This window comes from Falco biarmicus, chromosome 2 (genome assembly GCF_023638135.1).
Source record: "Falco biarmicus isolate bFalBia1 chromosome 2, bFalBia1.pri, whole genome shotgun sequence".
In the NCBI taxonomy this organism is placed as follows: Eukaryota; Metazoa; Chordata; class Aves; order Falconiformes; family Falconidae; genus Falco; species Falco biarmicus.
This window is the reverse complement of record NC_079289.1, coordinates 44,317,782-44,342,191: the sequence shown is the minus strand read 5'-3', so window position 1 is coordinate 44,342,191 and position 24,410 is coordinate 44,317,782. Positions and strand designations below refer to the sequence as shown.

Genomic DNA, 24,410 nt, shown 5'->3' with positions numbered 1-24,410 from the left:
AAATTGCAGGCACTTTCAAAGTGCAAGGCATGAGTTCACCTTAATTGCGGTGTCTCCCCTGTCAGGCTGGAGACAGATTCTAGACAAAAAAAATAATATATAAAATCACATTACTCTGACCTGATATTGTAAAGGATGTGGAATCTCTATTCATAGGAAAAAATTATTAAAAAAAAATGCAAAACTTAGCTGAACAAGATCTTGAACAATTGGATTTTCTCCAAGCATGATGATAGACCCTGCTGACTTCCAGATGTTCCTTCCAACCTAAATCATTCCACCGTTCCATTATTCTAATCTTAGGTTATGTTTTCTTTTTATACTATCTATACATATTTTGAACAACAGCAGAAGTTTCGCTGTGGTCACAGTTTAAAAATATTATGAATAAATCCTCATTCCCTGTACTTCATAGTGAGTTGTAGCCTTTATGCTCACAATGAGCCATTCAAACGTCACTATTATTTGTTAAAGACAATGCATAATATACAGCTATTATTTAAAAATTACTACAATCAAGAGGTATGTTATTCAGCCTACACATCATTTTTATCTATTGATCAAATGGTATCAGAGTAAAGTGAAGACATCTAACTGGAATTAGATCCTGTATTTGTAAAGATGAAATAACGATGCTCTGAAATCTTGTCCTTCTTCATTTCCTGACAGATGTTTTAGTTACAACTACATACAATCCTTTTTAGGGAATTAAAAAACTTACTTCCTATTATATAAATGTAAGCAATGTAACTAGTCTGGTTTTACAGCTGGTTAGTTTTATACAATTAAAATTCATCTTTCTTAAAGACAATGAAAAAAGATCTTAAAATGACATAGAAAAATATGTATATGCTCATTCATATGCAACGACCACATTAATAGCTCCTAGACTTCATTCTATTTCTATATAGTTAAGTTGTTAAAAAACCTCTTCATGTTAATCAAACTGGGTGGATTCTAAGACAAAACATAATGCACAGATCTTTATTTACTTTATCTTGAACCAGTAAATCCAGAGGGCATTTTTTTTACCTTTGCTTTAATCGTCTTTTGGCTGTTGTGGGAACATTAGCACCATACCCATATGAGAAGAGAACCCTTTCAGCTTCAACTTCATCTTCCACTGCAAAAATTGCAGAAAGATACTGTTGAAGAACACCATCACAGTGCAAGAACTTAAAAACTTCTAGGCAATTCTATTTGTAATTATACATACACACAAACGTGTTTCTAGAAGCTAGATTTTCAGTTGGTGTAACCTGGATTTGAGTGGAACTGCTTTGTACACGATTAGCATTAATACAGTGCCATACATTAATGCCTTACAACACTGGAAGGCTTTTCACCTTTTATTTTCTGATTAACCTAAGACTTATACAATATGAAAACAAAGGAAAAGAGTTCAGTGCCCTTGAACATTCATATTATTGGTATAGTCACAAAATACACACTAATAGTGTAAGTTTAATTCAGCAATACAGGTTTAGGTTGCTTAGGGTTTTTTTCTAAAGAATTCATTTTCTGTGTATACATGAGGAAGTAGAGGAAGATAAAATTAGGAAGTGCTCAAGCTGACTGGATATAAACAAGTCCATGGGACCGGAAGAAACATATCCGAAGTTGCTAAAGCAGCTGATGTCACTGCGAGGCTGCTCACTATCATTTTTGAGAGACTGTGGTGATCAGAAATTTGTGACAACCTGAGGAAAACAAATGCCACACTCATCTTCAATGAAGGGCAAGGAGGAGATACTTATACTTATGCAAAGTAAAAATATTCAAAATAATCTCTGCTTCCATAGATGACTGATTTCTGAAAATGTATTTCTAAGGATTTAAAACACATCGGAATTATTTTGAAAAGAAATCCCAATAGCAGCAAGATTAAAAACATGTACAGATTTTAATATTTCAGCTCATGTAATTCAGGTTTCCTCTATCCTGTAAGATAAATTGAGCCGGGGGTGGGGTGGGGGGTGGGCAGAGCGGAAACGAAAGAAAAAAGAAAAAAGAAAAAGAGAAGCGTGCGTGTGGGAAGGGGCAGAGAGAGTGAGACAGAGAGCAGAGGTAAAGGGGGACAAAGTGAAAGGCGGTGCGGCAGGGATGTGGGAGAGGAAGGGAGCACAAGTGAACACCAGCCCAGGCACCACACAAGAGTTCTGATGAATCAAGTAGTTGGGAATAGGAGAAACAAATTTAGGAAATGATGTGACAGCCCTATCTGACTCATTTTTCCTAATGCTCAAGTGCCTCAAAATGAGAAATACCTTCTCCTCTTAACAACTTGCAAAACACTATAGGCTGTTGCCTCACTTGCCTAACACCCTTTTAATGCTATTTTAAACATGGATTCTTAAAACATATTTAGAATGATTAAAGTCTCTATTAAAGCACTTGTGATGAGTCATATATCTAGTTACACAAAAAACAATACAGAAATTGCAGTAAGCACAACAAAAAAACTTTACTGATGTGGCAGTGCAAAGGCACCAGAACTTCAGACTTTCAAGGCTGTCTTAGTTGTGGTGAGGAATTCTCCGGTGCCTTAAAATACTTCTGGTTCAGAAAAAACATAAAAAAGAATTTAACCTGCCTTTGTCATAATCCTTCTTTTTGGATACAAATTCAGTGTTGCATGTCTCAGAAAAATGTCAGTAAGATCTTGCCCTATAAATTCAAATCAGTCAGTAGTGTCCATGTAAATGTCAGATCATGAAGACAAACATATGGAAAAATTGGAAATGCTGTAGATATCAAGCCAAAGTAATGTTCTGTATGACTGTGGTGTTCTCTTACCTTCTTTCATGTACTTCCAGGCTCTTTACCTGACTTCATGGTGTAAAATACACATTTTACAAGTGAGGGGACACTTGTTAACGACAGCTTTTTACACCACTTAGCAAAAAAATGCCATTGTGAGGATACTGATAGGTTCAACCTTTTTCTTAAAAAGATACTAACCAATGGAAGCAAGAAAAAAACAAACTACCAGTCTACAACAAAAATACCCCAAAAAGAAGGTTTTACTCTGAAAAGGAATAAAAGACAAATGCCAAGAAAGTTTGCTATTGTTATTCACGTAGAAACCACTCGCATGCTGTAAGGAGTGGCTACGTAAATTCTTGATAGTTTCCTGAACAGGCTGTTTCACATTATTTCAGTATTAATAAAGTGAGGCACAATGATGAGGGAATAACGGTCACAATTCAGTGATCTCTTCCACATGCACACTCTCCAAAGGAAAAAAAAAAAAAAAGCTTAAATGATTATATGACAAAAGCTACCTCACATGTGCAAATACAGTTTATTAAAACTCCAGAGAACCCAACCCACCAGCACCCCCAAATACTGTAAAACAGTATTGGCTTTATAACTCAAGGAGAAGAAAAATATTACATGGTATTGAAATATAAAGAAGTGACCACAGGACTGAAAAATAAATTCTTATTCTTGCTAAAGTCCAAAGAAAATTCTAATTGTCTTCTGCACAATGCTTTAGCTGAAATTATATTCTCTGAAAGACAGAGTATTTCCAGAACACATTAAATTTGAAAAATACTTATATTTCATTTCTTTCATCTGTTTTTCTACCTTTAGCTATATATTACATGTAAATACCAGGACATAATTTGAGACACAGGAGGAAGTATGTCTAAGTTCCCTTTCAAAGTATTTTTAAAAAAGAAATACTTTTATTTTTTCTGATTTTCCTCAGAAGTTCACCTTGGTGCTGGAACTCAGTCTTAATTAGTATTAATTCTTACTTTCAATATCAAATACAGTATAATAATAGTAAGAAAAAGCAATGTTAGTTATTAAATAAAGTATATTGAAATAATACTGAACTATAACTCCTTTTTTCCTCCAACAAAATCAGAAAATATAATAATTATATTTTAACAGAACAGTCCATTTGGAAACTTTAATTTCTGTAAGTCACATTCTGTAGCATAGAAAACAATTTGTAATTAAAATACATCCTTAAGAAGGTATTCAGAATGATTTACTCCTGTAAAAACATTTATTGCCATCCCAAGATGCATAAGAAAATGTAAATAATTGTAAACAAAAAGCAGCATTCTGAACTCTATCTTCTCCTTGGAAAAAATGAAAGTAAGATCCAAAAGTTCTGTATTAATACCTAAATACTCCTTAGGCAAGTTTACATATATACACTTCAAAAAACATGTTACCAACTAAAACATAAGCATGTATATAGGAAACAATGCTTATGGTCAGACTGGAACTTTTGGGTACTCATGCCATTCCAGTTTAAATAGTAAAAGCTGCAGTGCAATGAAATAGGTACTGTCTAATTACTATGGACAACCAGACAACACTGCATCCCCATAATACATTCTTTGCTCTATACTATTGTTTATATATAAAGTTTATGCAATGATCTTCTACCTGGAAAGCATTTTTTATGAATTTTAGTTATTTTTTGGAGCAGCAAAGAAAGAGAAGAGGACAAGATGATATATGAATTAGTTTGAAATCTTAAAATGTCCTACTCTGTTTACACACAGGATAAAAGACTTAAACATTAGTCTTGGTTTCAAATTAGAAATTACTTGATTTGTGGATTGATTTGGGCTGAGAATCAAATAAAAAGAGATTTCACAGAAATTTTGCTGTGTTTGAAACCAAATACTGTTATTTTTGCCAACCAGACAAGAATTTTCAAGAGTAATCGGGTCTGAATTTAATCCAGGGTTCAGTACTTGGAACAGACTGATGTGCCACAGGCAGCTACTTAATGTCTAATTATTACTAATTCAACAGAAGAAAGAGCTCCACACACCCTGCCACCCCCCCCCTTTGTTCAAAAATTCACATTAATCATTGTAATGTATTATGAAACCTATAATTGTCTGTAAACAAAAAGGGTTTCTTGGTATTCAAAATACCAAAATAATATCAGAAATCCTAAAAACCCCCATATCTAATTATAATGGATTATTAGAATAAGAAAAAGAGAAACTTGGGAAAAAGAAACAGAGATTATTTTTAATATCCATATGTCTAAGTTCATGTTTATTTCATACATATTTATAAATACATTTAGAAATCTGTAATTAATATTTTCTATCAATATAATTACTGCATGTTAATTGTCAGACATAAAGAGGGAGAATGACAGGCACTGTAATACTTTCCAAGTGCCCCAAGAAACAAGACATCTTGTTATAATGCCAGAAACACCTACAGATACAGTAAAATTTGTGACAGAACTTACTTTCTGCTGTCTGCAATATTATCTCATCAAGCTCTTTTTCAAGTTTTTCATAAGTGTCTAGCCTTGCCTGATACTCAGAATTCTGTGTTTGAAGTTCAATAACGCGTGCTTCACTAGAAGACTGAAGACTATAAAATTCCTTAGTAAGCACCTGTGAGAATGAATAATGGAAAGATCAGGAATTCAGCATTACAGCTATTTACGAGAGAGGCAAAATACAATACATGTAAAATGCTTAGCAGTATGATACTAAATATTTCATATCACTTTTGCACAGGAAACAGGAAAGATTAAGATACTTTAAAAAGCAGTTATTTTTTTCAACTACATTATCTTGCACATATTACACTCTTAAGTCATATCACGTATCCCTATCTCCTAAGGCCTTAGCAATTTTAAGCTTTGAAAAAGCTACAAGAAATTTAAAGAAAAGTTAGGAAAAGCAAGGTAAGAGCAAAAAAAAAATAATCATACATGGCATTCAGAACAGTGTAAATGCATTTAGTTTTGTTGCTTTAACTGGATTCAGATTTCAGTTACCAATTTAAAAAGAGAGAGTTCCTTTACAGAATGGTAAATGCACGAATGTTAAAATTTGGTACTTAAGATATACCAGATTCTTATCAGTTACTTATTACTGAAAGTTAACATGCCATTACCATTCAGGACTAATGTAAATACTTAATCCATGAAGCTTAAACAAAAAAGCATATATTCAAAAGTAAAAGTCACGAAGGTTCATATAATAACTAAGGTCTGATGTAGTGTTTGAAAATAAAAAACAACATTGACAAAACAAGTATTACAAAAACAACTGGAATAAGAAAATCCTTGGTAAAGTAGTAATCTACATGCTTCACAGAAATAAATCCCACCAAAACAGGTAAAGTAATAACCAAGATGTACTGCAGCTAAGTTTAATGCTAACTACCCAGATAAAAATCCAAAACATTCAAGATGACAACTGAATGCAGATCTTGAGATACAGAAATATGTGCATAATGTATAGAGCAGTAATACCAGATTCACTGTCAAAGCCACTAAAGAACGCACAATACTTAGACAAACAAGCCACTCGAACACAGAAAGATTGGTCCAATGTCACAAAAGAATAAATGTGTATGCTAAAATTTGGCAACATATGAACCATCTGTTTCCTACTTTTAGCATGCATAAGATGAGAAACCACTCTGTGCTGAAATCCAAATAAAAACAAGAATTGTTTCACAAAGCAGCTGTAGCAGAGTCACAAATACTATTGACTGTGCTATTAAGATCAACATCCTATAAGAAGGGTAGGAAAAACCCCTTAGTACACTGATACTATATATAATAAAGGAAATTAAAAAATTAAGAATTCAATCAAAAGGAACAAAAGTAAAAGCTCCAGACATCAAATATTTTAATTCTGCAAGAACATTTATTAATGAAAGAGCACTGGTTTCAAAGCATCTCATTATAAAGAGAAAAGGAAGTGCCAAAAGTGTTAGTAGAATTGAATGCCAAATATTGAAGATGTTATCAGATCAAATAAATATCCACAAAGAAAATAACTCAAATTTAACTATCTTTTTAGACACATCTGTGCAATTAAAAATCTGATTAGCAACTTCAAACTCTAGCAAAACTTGCATTCCCAGCGCTTGTGACCACAACTAACCTCGTCAGCCAGGATCTGAATGTCCCAACACAGAAAAACCAAGAAATTATACCTAAAAAATCTCTAATTCTATTTCCACTCTATAGTTCCTTTTAATAAATTCCCTAGGCCGGTTCAGCACTAGAAACGCTGAGACTTTAAGAACAGCATCCTTCTCCAAGAAAGGAAGGCTGCCTGACATTTCTTTGAGACATACACTACCAATCTCATTTAAATCTCATAGACTGGACTCAGAGATTTAATTTTGGGACTAACTTTGCAAGGTGAAGAAATATTGTTTTAAAGTAAGTTTGCTCTGCTGAATACTGGACACCATTCCAATACCAAAACAGGTGAACAGGATATGATCAATTTTTGAAAGTACATGTTTGAAAGATAATATATTCTGAGCTTATAAACGAGCCCAAGTCATTCAGCTCCGCTGAGGTGCCCGGGGGCTGGCAGCGGGGGCTGCGGGGCCTCTGTGAGGCGGCCGGGGCTGCCCCGGGCCGGGCACAGCCAGTTCCAGCCGGCTCCAGCCCACCCACTGCAGGGCACGGCCAGTCCCCATGGCCAAGGTGGTGGTACCTCAAGGAAAATGTATTTAAGCAAGGACAAAAATGCTGCACAGCAGTGAGACGTGAGGGGAAAAAAAGTGTGAGAAACAGCCTTGGTGAGGGAAGGAGGGCAGGAGGTGCCCCAGGTTCTCTTGCAGCCGAGGGATAAGACCATGGTGAGGGAGGTTGTCCTCCTGCAGACTATGAAAGACCACAGCAGAACAGATATCCCACTGCAGCCTGTAGAGGACACCCTGCTGAAGCAGGTGGACATGCTCTGAAAGTACTGCAACATGTGGAGAGCCCAAGCAGGAGCGGATTTTCTCCTGAAGGAAGCTGCAGCCCATGAAAGATCCATCCTGGAGCAGGATAAAAGCATGAGGAGGAAGGAGCAGCAGAGACGAGCTGTAATGGACTGATGCCAACCCCCATTCCCCATCCCTTCCCATACTGTTTGGGAAGGGGGAGGTAGAAGAGTCAGAAATGAAGGACAGAAATTAAACCCAAAAAAGAAACGAGTAGTAAAAGATGCTTTGCCTTTGTTTCTCACCATCCAAATCCATTTGGAATAAGTAAAAATGGCATTGGAAATGGTAACACGTGAAATTAATTTTCCCCTGGTCAAGTCTGTTTTGCCCATGATGGCACTTGGTAAGTGATCTCCGAACCTTTATATCAACCCATGAGTTTTTTTCAGCTTATTTACCCCTGCCCGTCCTCTTGAGGAGGGAGAATGAGAAAGTGGCTAGGTGAGTGTCTGGCAGCTGGCCAACATCAACCCACCATGCTAGGACTAGCAATGTTAGGTCTTTTCAATGCTGTATACACCGTGCTCTCCTTGACTACTTTAACTGTAAAAATTTGTTCCAGAATTGAGTATCAACAAAAAATATTTTTATTATGTAACAATGTTGTTACAAATCCTAGTTCTTAATGACACTGAATTCACCATAACTGTTCTGGTATAACTGCCTTCTTTCCCTACAATAATCACATCGACTGACATAAGCAGCTTTGTGGTACAAGCATATATATACCTCAAATGAATGAGGTACTGTCTTCAGCATCTCTCCATGAAAGATTGTTTTGCCTTCTTCGTCTCCCATAAGTCTTGTTTTCCACTGAACTGGTCAAACTTAATCATCACTAGATTCTGCTTCAGCAGAATTTGGTGGAGATACTAATTCAGCCATGTATGTTCTTTGCTACTTTTCCCCTAAGCTTTTCCATTTGACATTCTAATTGAAAACGACCATGTAATGCCCTGCAAAGTGTCTCTTTATATAATATAACATACCTCCAGCTTTCTCTGATATTTCTCACATTCCATTTGGCACTGTGAAAGATTCTTAGCTGTTCCTTGCTGCACGAGTTGAACATGTTCACTTTCAAAGGACTTTAACTTAATTTGGTGAAGAAGTTCAGCTACTTTGCTTTCTGTGCCAAGCTGCATTTGTCTATACCTAAAAAAAAAAAAAAAAAGTAAAAAAGCAAAAAAAAGTTTTGATGACTCAAAAATAAACTTAGAATACATGCTAGTTCTGTTAGTTACAGGTATAAATTTCAGAAATTTCTAAGAGTTTAATAAGTATTAGTACGGTTACCTATGTAACTATTGTAACCTGTATTTGAAACATTATTAGGAAAAATTCAATATATAATAACAACGAAATACAGTACATGGAAAACTCAGTCCATGGCTTTTCTGAATATGTGGTTAATGCACAATCAAATAACAATGACCTTACAGTACACCTTGTTTTTAAAAAAATGTTAGCTCGGTGTGAATCTCTTTCTCTGTACACAAATGTATGCACTGAAGCCTTTTCATGGGAGAGATACTAAGGAGATGTTGTCTCCTGTCTTCACCACATTACCTGTGATAGGGAGAAGTGGTAATACACATCAGTGGTATCGATGGTGCATCCCTTTGGGATATCATGGATATCAGCTATACTGCTTTTTCCCATACCCAAACATATGAAAAGAATTAATCTTGTATTAATTTCCAGTCATTCAGAACCACAGGTCCTTCTCAAAAAGCAGAAATTAAGTATATGTTTGAAAACATCACTATAAGGTAATTTTAGGTGACAAATAATATTCCATTTAGAAGTGGTTTTCATTAATTCTACTCATTACGTTTAACAGGCAATCTCAAAATATGGGGGTAAAAAAAGTTTGCTGATAGAATACTAAATTATTGGGCCATAGAAAAAGAGGGTGACATGAAGAACAGAAGAAACCCTTATGAATCTTAGCATTAAAAACTGATATGAAATTCAAAGGAGATACATGCAAGATAAATCGTAAGTTGTAAAAATTATCTGAACCATAGACGTAAAATGATGAACTCCTAGTTGACTATTTTCATTCATGAGTGAGATTTCGGGGTTATACTAGATAAATCCATGAAAATTTTGGTTCAGTTTTACATAATGGTCAAAGCCAACATTTTGGGAATTACTGTGAAAGCAATAGAGAAAATACAGAAATCACCATTTCATGTTACAATTCCATGCTGTTGCCTGCACAATGAATGCTGACTACTGTTCTAGTACCTCACCTCACAAGGAACATAACAGAACTGATAAAGCATCAGAAAAGGGTAACAAGGATTACCTTTGACAACCAGCAACATCATGCACTTATACAGTTGCACTGTGTTGAAGAAATTACTTCCGGAAGCTAGGACTCTACAGCTTGGAAAAGAGATGGTATGAGGAAAAAGAGAGGCCTGTAACATTATGAGTGGCATGGAGAATGAGAACAGGAATCATCTGTATTTTCCAATAGATGAATGACAAGGCAACTAATAAGGCTAGCAGACACAGAATGAAAATAAATATAAGTAATTCATCACACGTGAAAGCCATGAAATTCCTTACCATAAGACGCTGTGGATGCTAAAAGTTAACACTTGCTCAAGAGGATACTAAACAAACTCACAGCAGAGAAATCTGTTGACCACTATCAAATGCAAGATGGTACTTCTCACACAGAAGTCGCTTAACAACAAATTGTTAGAATGCCAGATAAACCTTTACTCTAACCCAGCATGGCTGTTCTGTCAAATAGCAGTTGCAACACAATTCCATCCTATTTAGCACCTGATCTTCATATGGGATTGAGAATGTTTAAAAAAACAAGGGGATTACTTCAGATATTTTCCCTGAAGTTTTCAGATGTAGGAATGTTTCTAAGGCACAAAGAGGAAGCAATTTTCACTGGAATTAACTTGAGCAGAACAAAAAGGTGTTATTATCATGCCCTTTATAATCACTTTGTAGACATCTGTGTATGAGTAAACAGTCCAATGCATGAATGTTCCCACACAGGCTGCGTGGACAGAGGCTGGAAGCTCTGCCTGCTGAGCTCATGAAAAGGTCACTCTTAAAACAGTTCTCTTTTTCAATAGCGTGACATTTGTTCTCAGAGTTACTGCACTCAAACAGCTAAATGCCAATTATCTATCTGGTTATGGGCTACTGCTGTCAATTTTGCTTGGGGATGCTTTTCAAATGCTGATACTTCAAGTATTTCATCAATGCTCCCTGACTGTGTGTTCCTGTTTTCATTTTACCACACAAAAATAGCTTCAGCACTCTTACTTCTCCACACTGTAAATGATTGGCTGCAGACATGACACTAAATCTGTTTTGCTATATACATTGTTTACAATCCTGGGAAGGCTGGTTCCAAAATGAGTAAGTCTTCACAAAGATACACGTCATCCAGCCAACTGATCTTGCAGTGCAACATAAAAATGAAATTTATCTACCAGTAATATTTATTGACTTTTAATAACAAATTTGTATCTTCTGCTTTTACACAAAATAAATGGCAATGCCTGCCTGCACACAGCTTCAGACCTTAAACTAGTCTGAGTTTCTGTACAGAGCTTACACACTGGAAACATGCATACATGCATACAACATAGTTTACACATACTTGTCTGTACCTACTTTCTATACTTTCCAGAAAAGTCATAGCTCTTTGATTATTTTCCAAGTCTACTCAATCAGCTGGGTGCTTCCAGAGCATGCTTATCAACCCAATCATGAACATTAACTTCAGGAAAAAAAAATTGTACTTTGTTTTGCAAATTTAAGTACCTTACATATGCATGATCTGTTTTCTACTGAGAAGGTTATGAAGGGTCAGTTTTCTTACTACACCGTTGAGCTCACTAGTAACTCCCTTCACTGTAGCACCATTCAGAATTTCTTTGTCATACACTTGCTTTTACTTGGCTAGATAGTATCTCCGGTTTCTTGGCTACTATTTCAGCATAAGTATGTGTGAATGTGTGCACACAGTCATGTAACACAATGTCAAAATACATTCCTTAATCTGCCTAGATGGTCTCTAAGGAAAAACAAAAGAAACTAAAACCACCCTATGCTTTAATACTATTATTATGGAAAAAAATCGTGGAATGCGGGTATGCAGGATTTTTCTCCATCAAGAAATGTTAGAAAATGATGTAGTGAAAGAGAAGAGGGGTTTGTCTCACAGAAGATGAGGGTTGGGAACGGGAAATTACAGATTGAGGTAATGAAGAAAATGGAAAATAAACCCACATGTAAGAATCATCTGGAATGAGGTCTCACCTACGTTACATGTCTGTGTCATTTGGATGACCAGTCAATAATGCCTGAAATTCGCTAAAGCAGAGTGACACAGTGGTTACCAAAAATACTGTTTCTAGAGTAAAGTAGAAGAAAAAATATTCAGAGAGGGACTTAAACTCTGGTTTGCAAGGATGATTTTAAGATTTTTCAGTCAGAGTCTGTCTTTGCAAATGGTGGATAATGATATAACAACTTTTCAAAATCTGCATACAATGAGAGTAAACTGAAAGATTTCATGGTAAAATCATTTAGTCTGTATACTGAAGAACACAGAATGGAGGAACTACAAACACATCCAGCACAGCCTAATTTAATATTAATATTCAAAGATTTCTATCATATACATGTGGTAGATTCACTTAACGTTTCTAACTTCTTATAGGCATCCCATAAGTACTGAGATAGCAACTCTAACCTGTTGTTACCTAACAGGAATACTCACCTTTTTACCATCATCTAGCCCATTGACAAAAACAGAGAAGTACAGCAGCACTCCTCAAAATTGTAATTGAACAATTAAGTACATTAGAAGACAATAAATTTGTATAATTAACCATTCAAGAAACAGCAAATCCTAGTATTAAGTTTGTAAATAGGAAAGAATGCCACGTAAGTAAATACAAATAATACACCTTCCAAAAGAAGCCCTATCAAAATTATACAAAACACCAAACCTTTCTAATGTTGCTAACTTGATTATACCAACCTAAAGCCTAAAGCTCTTTAGGAGCTTTATTATTAATTTGTAGACATTATTTTCAAGTTTAGAAATGGAAAAAATCCTGGAAGTTGTGAAATCATCCTGACTCCACAGATGGGTCAATTTCAGAACTAAGATACTCAGAGTAATTACAATGTACTCTTCTGTATGTACAAACATCTGTGCTTTGGTTCAGTGCCAAATTTGCAGAGAAACCTAAATGCTACAGACATTTTCTTCTTAACCTGTCCTATTGCAAACCTCTTGCTTCCAGTCCCAGCATGTCCTCTAATGTTCCTGCCCTCCTCCCTCTCTGTCCTAGTGCCAGCCCAGATTTCTCCTGATTTCCAGTTCTGTTTTCTTTCTTTCTGCTCGGGGTATCTGTTTTTCTTCTCACCTGTGTTCCCAGTCTATTCAGCTTCCATTTCTATCTTTGAGACCTACTCTCCATCTTCTGGCTTGCTTGCTTTCTATTCCTGTATCACCCTCATAGTTCAGCATCCTTCATCAAATCCTACCCATACTTCTTTCAGTATGTTTCAAATCCCAGTTTAATTTCCTCCCCTTTTGCAACTGAGTCTGGCTGTTAAGGCTTCCTTACTTCCAAAGAGCCCAAAGTACAGAACAGAGTTTTCCTTACTTTTTGTTGTGCCACTTGGAGCCACAGAAGGAGTAACAGCATTCTAGACAGGCCTAAATTAAATTCAGTCATGTTATAGACTGCACATACGCTGTCCATACATGTAGCAAACCGTGAGACTCCAGTTCAAACATGGGCACTCAAAGGATCTTGTTTTTGCTGGTTCTCTTTTTGATCCTTGGTACTGAAAACTGGTTGGCTTGTTTCTGAATAATCAAAAATTTCCCATGAATTGAGTTCGCACGCTACCCACTAAGTAATTGAAAATGCAGGAACTCTAATCCTTACATTTCAAATGCTTTCATCGCTCAGCTTCTGAAGCACTGAGAGTAAGTCTGATGCGTCATGTATCTGGCTCATTTAATAAACTGAATGTCTGTTTTAATATTTACTACAAAATGGGTAAGAAAACTGTCATTCTTCATTTAAATACACATATTTTATGGATATTGTTACAGTAACTTTATAGGCATTTTCAGTCTTTTGTACCAGTTATTGCTTCATTAATGTCTGTCAAATATGTTCAATTATTTCTAATCTGGACTAAGATAACAATGCACTTAGTAACAACGAATTTAAATATCTCCAACACGAAAAAAAAAAAGCTCTGGGTATAATTATTAAACAGAAGATGAAGCATGCCATCTACAAATTGTTTAAACAATGAAAAAATTGCTTGCTGAAATTGTTTTCACTTAATTTTTTTTTCCCCCAAATAACATGCTGAGAATATTTTCGGCACAGTATTCCTGTTTTCGGCTGTTATTTAAAAAAAATCCAGAAACATATACCTGTTTTAGATCGTTACTAAAACCAATCAAGAAATGTATAGCTTAAATGCTAAAGGGTAAACGTGACTTAACATGCAAGTTCTTGCCAGATGTTACATTTGCTTCATATCAAGTAATTAAACATACAGTACTTTTGCATGTGGTTTAGTAAAATCTGTTTGAGAGAAAGCTTAGAAGCTTTGTTTAAAGATGCTTGCTTCAAAGAAGATTTTTGTGTTTTGCAGCATTCTAAGCATTATTTGGCCTCTGATCCTCATTCTGTCAAAACAGCTTCCTTGGAGGCAACACTTCCAGATACTGCTTTGCAGTTTGTAGAAAGTGCTAGTTCCAAAGATCCAGATTCAGCAAGATAAACAGGTGTTTTATATTACCTGTAGTTTCAAGACACCTAAACCCAAAATTATTTATGCCGTAAGTGGAGTGCTCCAGTAGGTAGAACCCATGTATTCTTTCTACCCTAACTAGAGTAATGCCCACTGCACGCTAGAGTGGACTCCTTTCCCTCCAGTGTCTGATGAGAACATGCATACTTTCCATGTATTCTTGTGCCTTACACCAGAGAAAGAAACAGGTTAGCTGCTGACAGATCTTCTTACTAACCTGTAACACAACTGGTAAAGAGCAAAGGTAAAGGTGGGGTTGTAGAATATACATATAAAAGACACATCTTGCTGAATTACTGTAAAGGTAGCTGCTTATCTTTGCGTTTATACCATTAGGACAGCTACAGTGACCTAATTACCATGATGAGTGTTCCATCTCTTTTATGAATCAGAAGAGTGAACATCACAAAAAATGAGTCTGCTTTAGATATATCTGCTAAATCATGCTGACTGGTAGGGACTGAAATCCATCTTCATTTCCTTGTCTCTTCGCTTCCTTTTATTTGACTCTGACTCTGTGAAACTTAAGATTAGCTCCTGCACTGACACAGCTTCAACAGTAATGGTAGAGACTGCTTCATCCCAGCCAGCCTAGCCTGTACTTGGGAGTTATATGTCAGTCATGAGAATTTCATAATAAACCTTCACTAGGAAGTTTATTCTCAATCCTGGAGCTCTGATGGACACTGAATCCCATATTCTGTGCATGCTTACTTTTGGGCTACTGTAAAAAAGATGAGCAACTCCTGCCATGCTTTTTTTTAAAAATGAAACAGGATGTGGTTGCTCTGCTGCTGAATGCTTAGTTTGCTCAGTCACTTGCCCAAACTGTTATTACTTGGTTTAAGTAATCAGCATCTTGATTAACTCTTTCATTATTTGACTCAACGAAATAAAGACAAAATCTATTAAAATAACCTCACTGAACTTTAACAATACAGAGGTATTAATAATAGCATCCTTGCCAAAAAGAAAGGATCTGAAGAAACCAATAAGCATATAATAAGGAATGGGATATAATTTCATCATTTCCTTCTCAAAACCTGTACTTTAGATACATAGATAAGAGAATCGCCTGGTAATTTTTATGAGTCTAACTGTAGTTGCTTTTCTTTTTGCCTATACATTTTAGTCAAGATGTATATCTTTATGTTCCCATTTATGTTTCTGGGGATGATGAATTCTAAGTCTAAGAAAAACTGTACAAACATGAAACAAATCATTGATATACATGGTTGGTCAGAGAATACCTACCAGATCAGATATTTCAGGAGATGCAGGCACAAAGATAACTAGCTTGTAAACCCAAAAATGGAAATCGTCACCCTACAAGATCCCTTGAATAAAACTTCAAAATAACCCCAAAGATAGATAAAAGATTCTTCTTTTTCAAACAGGAAGGCTATTAAATGAGTTCTCTGAAGCCTAGTGAAGAGATACCAAAGGAAATAGCTTCACAGAATTCTCCTAAGTACAGGACAACAATCTAAAAGGGAAATGCAGCCAAGCTAAAGGACACAGAGACCAGCAGCTCTACCTCAAGCCAAACACAGTCAGTAGAAGCTGAACAGTTCTATTGTTTTTGGCACAGCCTTGACACACTGCAAAAAGCTATCTTTTGCATCTGTGTGCCCTCGCACATAAAACGGCAAAATTTTCCAATCTTGAAATTATGAGAAACATGCTGAACTGAGGTGGAACACACATCTGGACAAGAAGCAGAATAACCATGATTAGATTTCTCATTGCCTAAACATCTTTGCTCAAACAGATAAGACTTTTTCTTTTTTTTTAATTCACTTTGAAATGACAGATTGAAAAGAATCCTTGCTCTGCAATATGGTTTTCTCTATTGTATGTATTTTAATCCAAGAGCAAAAAAAATGCAGTGTATTTATCAAAACCTCATTATGTTGAGTCACATTTTCTGTACACACTATTCCCTATTTGATTTCCCATGGTATCCCAAACCATTAACTTTATTAAACCAGTATTTTTATTTCATGGTTTACTTCAGTCCTGGCAAAAATTTCCATGGCAACAATGGATTTTGTACTAAATCAACAAAAGACAAGGAATAGTAGAGTGTATTATCCCCTAATAACGTACATTGATTGGTATAGAAAATAATTATTTGAATTGTAACTGTAAGAGGTTTTGATATGAGAAATATATATATAGCAGACCCAAATGAAGAAAATGCCAGCAACTTCTTTGCTGTAATACACTAAAAAGAGAAAAGCATCAAATTTTAATATTACTTTATACAAAGTTTCAAGTTTGTAACATACACTTAGAATGGTCAGGCTTGATCAACTTTTCCTGCTGTTTATAATTATTGTTTAAGCTACCATCCAATTTCAATAATGATTCAACAACTTATCTCCTTAAACCAAGTATTAGCTTTTCCAGAAATATTACTACTTCATGAAAATATTCTTTAATAGTAGTAGTATTTGTGTTTCTGGAATATAATTGAAATAAATTGCAGTTGTAGCAGATGAAACATGCCTGAATAGATTTGGGGAATATCAGAAGTTACAGAAATTGTTCATTACATATTTATTATTGCACTGTAAACATTGTTCTTCATTGTCAAGCAAACTAAAAAATCTGAGTCAACAGTTACTGGACTCTGGAACTGCAGATTGAATTGTTTTTTCCTCTTAGATAAAACATACAAAAATGTATCATTAAAACTCTCCACCCCAACTAGTCAGAGAGATTATTTTTCATCAGATATTCAGCTAAATCAATATAAATACTTCCAGGTCTTTCTTGTTATGCTGGATAGTGTGATTATTACTTGCTAGGCTAATTCAGTATTCAGGGAGTTTTCAGAGTGCCAATATGTGCATGCAGTTTTACTTTACATAGCTCAAATCCATTTTGATATAGCATTACTGACCCTTAGCATATTTGCATACATTCCCCTCACTGAATGTTCTAGAGCAGTTTTTCAAGATAGTAGCTGAAACAAATGTAAGAAACTTTACATAACTGTATCTAAACTACCAAATTTACATGAAATTTTTGAGGTAAACAGTCAGTATTCCCAATATGCTGTAGATCCTCTCCATGGAATAGACTATTTTCTTTTTCTTTAATCAATCAACACTAGTGATGTCACCATGAAAAAAGAATACTGCATCCAAATATGCTTGTGCATGCATATGTATACACACATATACACAAACCCCAAAATCTGAAGGAAATCATAAGTGTCTACTTGCTAAAGCTAGTAGATGTTGACTAATTTTTTTTTTTTTAATATTTTAAGTCTCAAACTTTAAACCTCTGCAGATACCAAACAGAGGCTACTGAAAACTTCTGATATACACATATTGGTCAAACCTAAACCATAAATGAACAAGGGGAAGGTGATTAAAGGAAAAAACCTCTCCGCTTCATGCTGACAAATTTTGTTACCTTTTTGTATTCATTTACATGATTTACATTGGGAACACATCAATCTGTAAATTGCATATACTTTTCTCTCCAATTACTTCCCTTTGCTACTCTTTCTATAAACTCAGTTGCATAAGCAGCTTATTAAAATTAAAACCCAGAAAATTGAAATTGGATTGCAAAGACATACTGAAAGACTATTATGGGTCATGCAATGGGTACAGATATTTTGTGGTCCTATGCACAAACTACTAGTAAGCAAGAAGCAATTAACTGTCTCATACAACTTTGATAAAACTTTTGCAGTAGACTTAGAGACTGCAAAAGTAACAAAGATAACAGTCTGAATCATGAAATTCAAGTCACATTTTACACATGAGAAACATAAAATTTCCACACTCTTTAAAGAGGAAACTTAGAGATGTATCAGCAATCTTACCCTCTACCTTCCGCAAGAGCATTTATTGGCTGTTGTTGTATATGCTGCTGCTCCTCTGATTTAATAGAAAATTCATTAAGATACTTTTAGATGTAAATATATACTTAAAAGGCAACTACTGTATGATTTTTAATTCCATTCATGCAGAAAGGGAAAAAGTCACTGTGAAATGATTGACAGAACAGCAGTTATATAAGTGACAACAGCAATACTGAAATATGTTTCTCCTTTTAACAAATAAAAACTAAAAAACACTAAAAACACAGCTACTAAAACCAGAAGAAAATATGTTTGGAATGCTATATGCCTCCTTAAAAGTCAGAAATAAACATACAAATATTTAAATTCTTAAGATACAAAAGTAACTTTTATCAAATAATATCAAAGTTAAAAAAAAAATATAAAACTGAAAATTCTGTTCTATACAGTGATTAAAAAAAAAAAAAAAAAAGAAAAAAGAAAAGAAAAGGAAATGTCATCACTGAAGCTTCCCAGAAAAGGACAGGAAGAGAAATGAGAAAGTAGGGAGAAAGCTTTTCAGGTAAGTCTAACCAGGATGACCATCAGACAAAGCTCCACTGACAAGAAAAAGAAGAGACATATCTAACTACTGTACAAGCAGAGAGACTGCTCTCCCGCTCCATTTTCCCAGTCAAAAGTCTGGCAGAGTAGGTCAGAAGGTTAGGGTTCAAACTACCATAATTTAGTAAATGATCGGTATGTCCTTTATATGACACATAACAGGTTTGATTCCCTGATAAGCAGAGTTCAAAGTACAGGCATACCTTGTTATCTGTCAAGGATGTGCTCCTAAAAGTGCTACAGTTAGCATGATGGACAGCAAAGCAACTTTTCCCCTAAGAATCAATGTAATGGAAGGTCTTGGTGCTTGCAATGACTTAAATAGACAAAATCTAAACACGAGCACAGTATGTTGGTGCATAATTTTCCATTTATTCCCCAGTAAAATTACCCCCTAAAAATAAGAGCTCAACAATACAACAGCAAAACAGAATTGGTGTGTAATTCAGTTCAGAAGGGAATTTAGGGGGTATCTTGTCCAACATACTGCTCAGAGCAAGGTCATCTACGAAAGCACACCAGGTTACTCAAAGCTTTAGCCACTTGGGTCTTGAAAACTTCCAAGGACAGAGACTTGCCCACAGTAATCCCTTGCTGTAGTGAAAAAGTTTTTCCTTATACCAAGTTGGAATGTCCTGTTTCAACTGGTGTTCTCTCATCCTCCTACCATGCCCTGTTGTGGAGGGGCTGGCTCCATCTTCCTGGTGATCTCCTTGTAGGCACTGGGGGCACTGGTGTCAGATGCCCCAGAGGCCAGGCTGAGCAATCCCCTCCTCAGACTCTCCTCACAGGCCAAGTGCTCCAGCCCTGACCATTCTGGTGGCTCTCCACAAGATTCAGTCCATTTCATCATTATGTTATTTGTACTGGATCCCTTGATGTGTTGCCTATTCTTCCACTAATACACCCCAGGATGCTGTCAGGGTACACTGCAGGCTAATACTGAGCTTGCTGTTTACAAAAAAAGATTTGTTCCCGTTAAAGACAAGGAGGATGGTGTGTAATCACACATGTGATAATTTGCATTTCCTTATTATCATTCAAATGCTACATAAAAGCTATTACAATATTAAAACCCATGTACCAAAGACTACTATAACTGTACTTCAACAGTTGTTTTAAATTAAGTATGATACTGGAAAAATACATCGATTTCCATCTGTCTTTCAGAACTTAAAGGAGCTTCCATTAAGCTGTGTGCAGGCCATAAGGCATGCTTCAGTGCAACGGGGCAGCTCAGGGAAGTTTTTTGTTAGAAGACCAACAGATGGAGAAACATGCTAACAGGGACAGCTAGTAGAGATGGGTCTCACATAAGCAAAGGATACTAAAATGACTGAAAGACAAGCAATGGGCAGGGCAGCATTGCTGGACCTGTCTTCTTTCAAGTGTAAGATACGTGAAATACCCTTCGCTATGCAGTGATAGTAACTGGAACCACATTAACATTACCGTTAATGGGAAAACAAAGGACACCTTGTGAAGACTCCTCTTGATTCACATGACTTAAAAAACATGCTCATCAACTGCATTTCAGCTTTAGAGACAACTAACAAGTATGAAAATGCTGTATGCTAGCTTGTTTGTTCCAAGTCTTGATATAGCTTTGCATTTCATTACCAAGAAATGAAACACGTCTTGCTTCTAAAAATTATTTTCCTGAACGGTACAAGACCTTCAAATCAATCAGAGAAACTTTTGAAGATACTGTAAGAACAATAAAGACACTTGCACAACAGCATCAAAAGCGTAAGAAAATATGGAAGATACTCTTACAGCCCAAAACAAAAGGAAGGAGCTATAGTCACATTCTGTATGGTCTTAAAAGCTTCAAGCAGGGTAATAAATGAATCCTGAACATATATGTCACCAAGCTGTTTATGACACTAATGACACAATTTCATTTCTCTTCATTTCCAAGCCAGAAAAAGCCTGATGAATCAAAGTTTTCTACAGAGCAGCCTATCCCATTAAATTCTTCAGTTATCAAATTATCCTATATTACCTGGTGAGGCATGGGAAAAATGAAAATACTTCAAAAATGCAGTAACTATTTTGAAAAATAGTTAACTCCAAGCTGTCTCCACTTTTGAGCATATTGCTTTCACAACATATTGTTCTATATTTTATCAGTCATCTGACAAGTTTAACAATTTTTATAGACAGACAAACTTTGCCTTTATAAAGCTCTTCTACTTTTTCTACTACTAAAGTTATTAATTTGAGAAAAGTAGTATTGTGGGAAGCAGTTAAAAAAGAGAAAACAAAATCCAGGTTTGAAAATAATAAAAAGTAGTTGGAATTCAAGAATTATGGGGATACTAGCAGGCTTTGTGATAGAAGGTATGCTTGAAACTTTTGAGAGTCTTAGATGTGATATAAACATCACTTGGCTCCTGAGAGACCACAGCAAAAACCACAGAAGTTTAAGAATTATATGCACTAAAATAAATAGACTAACCAAGTTTTCTGTTTCTCTTCATCCTCCAATTATTTCCAGCTCTCTTCTCCCTTTCTACATATTTTTGTCTTAATTTTTGTATTTTCCTCCCATTTTCTCCATTCTCTCTCAGCATTTAAACAATTCTTTCTTCAGTTGAACTATCACCATCCCTGCAGTAACAACATCTGAGAAACATAATTTCCCTTTTTCTTCTTGTAGTGGACTTGAAAACAAATGTTTGTTCTTTTGGGCCTTTTCCCCTAATGGGACTTGTAGACAAGACACTCCTATCTCCAAATATTCCCTGTCCCAACTGAGCACCTGGAGGCATCTCAAAGTAAATCTTTTCTTTTATTATTTATTTTGGAATAGAAAGAGAAAGCTCCTACTACTCTGTGTTCAGTGCTTGTATCATTTCATCCCTGTAATCATCCGTTCTTTCTGCTAGGAGCCCTAGAATATGGCTACATGCAACTAGCAAATCAACTTAAAACGCAGTTCTTGCGCTCACTTGAACAAGCAGCTGGAAAGCTCCTTCTAAAACAGCCATATTGTTAACATTAACTTCTTTGGTAAAAGTAAAGGGACCCATTCACTGAACACCATGTTAAAACATAGCTTTAAGCCTTTGTATTCCTATGGTTTACGGGAAAGACTTCCATTGAATGGGGACTTAGATATAGATAGGAATAGTTAATTTCCCTTTAAAATTGGAAGAATGAACTGTTGCATTTCAGTCTGACCATGCTAGTTACCAATTTTGTGTGAATACATAGGTTATGGCTGAAAAACAGTCTAGTTACCACTGTATTTCAGTTAACCTTATTTTGTGTGATGAGCAATTCTTTTGCCTTCTTTATTACAAGGAGTTTTAAGTAGATGGAGGTGTTTAATATTTTTCCACAGTATTGTAAACGCTATTCCACTCTGAGCTCCATTCTCAGCATTCCATTCTTCCACTGTTAAAAGTCTGAACCAGGTTGAAACCAGACTCTAAGCTTAATCTAAAACCACTTAATAGGCTAATAGTTCAACTTGCCTTATTGCAAAATTGAGTCAGTATTTCAGAAAACAAGAAAATCTGCTTACTGTCAGCTGTTCTTGAAGACGCAATGTTTATAGGTGCAGGACACTGAAGCATGCTTGTCTTGGCAATACTAATAGGGCACACAGTCTAACACTTTGCTGTTATATAAATGGGGTGGAGTTTGACCCATATTTTCACTTCTTCCTGATCTCAGAATTCCTGGTAACACTAATGGACACTCAAAGGCAAGCAATAAAGAGGGGGTGTTGCAAATGTACATATAGAAAATGCACTGTAAAGAACAGTTATAGGTAAATTTGATTTCTGCTTCAGGACATCCATAATGTTAGTGATTCCAAGTTGTATTTACCATAAAAACACCTTAAGTATGGGAAAGGGATGTTCAATAAGAACTGCAGGATTACCAATCTGAAATCAACATAAAGCCTAAGTGTTTCAGGAGTTAAAGCACAGCAGTGCAAATCTCAGGGGTAAACGTGCTGGGAACCATCACTGTGACACAACCTCTACTAGGTTAGGATTACAAACATTAGAACCTTTTCATCCTGTAAGAAAACCCTGAGACATCAAGATTCCTTAGGATCACTCTGCCACACACCACGAAGTATTTAAAAGTTTAGAGTCTATTAACATCAAATGAAAGCATGTCAGCTATACAAGCAGAGTAGAACTTCACAGCAGAAGAGGGAAAGAAATTCTTCTTCTTGCCTGACAGAGTTAAAGGGCCAAACATTTCAAACTACAGTATGTAACGAAGCACTAGTAACATTACCTCAAAAACGGTCAGCGACCTAGCCGTAAAATAAGTCAAAAATTCTGACTGACTCAGACACACACGTTAACAAATACTCCTCATACCAGGCTACTCAATGCCTGTGGCGAGTAGGAAAACTCCAGTTCTGACAGTGTAGCAGTACTCCTGATAGGGGAGGGATCTGAGATTTACATAACAAGTATGACACAATTTCAAGGCAAAATTTTCAAAAATACAAGCAGTCTCCTCAGGTTCTATGTAGAAAGTCTTATTCTAAGAACTTTATTAATTATATTTCCATTAGAAGAACCCCCACTGGTACATGGTGTTGGGGATTTACTATACAGGTCATTCTGGTCAGCAAAAGCAACACAGGAAAAAACACTCGGCAGCTTTCCAAGCTACGAAATAAAAAAAACTTCTCAAATTCATTCCTGATTCATTCAAATATGAAGACAAAGATTTACACTTATTTCCTGTTGGTGGCTAAGGCAAGATGACCGATCTTGTGTTATCCCCAAGTTCTTTGAAAACAGCTCTTAAATCATCACTTGTCACTTTAATTATCTTTTCACTGGGAACAAGCAATCCTATTTACTTGATGCATTCAGCACTCCTGTCAGCTGATGAACTAATTCCATTTGATCAGCTACTCCTAAATGAGGAGATCTCATTTTGACTTTTGTTAGTAAATGATATGAAAATAGTGCCACTCCATCATTATTCATATAATGATACTGAATTTACAGACAGAGGACTTTGTGAATTTTTTTTCCCTATTCTTAAGTTCCAGGGATAGGGAAGTGTAAACTGTCCTCCAGAGTGGAGCTTAAGCCTTTGCATCAACAGATCACTGGAATGAAGTTCTTAGATAAGGTAAAAGGTCTGTCATGGGAGTGAAGATGTTAGGAAATGAAGATCTAAACCACTTTTACTCAAAACAGGACCTCCATCCAAGTATCCTGTTTTTGTCAAGGAGCTCACAGACTCTTTCAGAGGAGACTCCTAGAATTTTCAGTAACAGCTGTTTTTGGTCAGTGCTTTGGGCCTTGCTCGAAATGTCCATTTTCCCTCTTTAAAGCAGAGTAAGCAAAAAACATGAGTGTGAAACTTGAGAAAGTTAACTTCAATGAGAAAGCTACCAGTGAGATGA

At 35.8% G+C, this 24,410-nt stretch overlaps 1 protein-coding gene across 2 annotated transcripts in view; it reads right to left on the bottom strand.

Annotated features, from left to right (window-relative positions):
* The window catches only part of PIBF1 (progesterone immunomodulatory binding factor 1), a 121,369-nt gene that overhangs the window by 41,177 nt on the left and 55,782 nt on the right, over positions 1-24,410 (bottom strand). For both annotated transcript variants that reach the window (XM_056329179.1, XM_056329180.1), the window contains 3 exons: positions 8,733-8,898; positions 5,240-5,390; positions 1,033-1,123 (listed from right to left, as the gene is read on the bottom strand). In XM_056329179.1, coding sequence (XP_056185154.1) covers positions 1,033-1,123; positions 5,240-5,390; positions 8,733-8,898 — 408 coding nt within the window. The remainder of the gene's footprint in view (positions 1-1,032; positions 1,124-5,239; positions 5,391-8,732; positions 8,899-24,410) is intronic.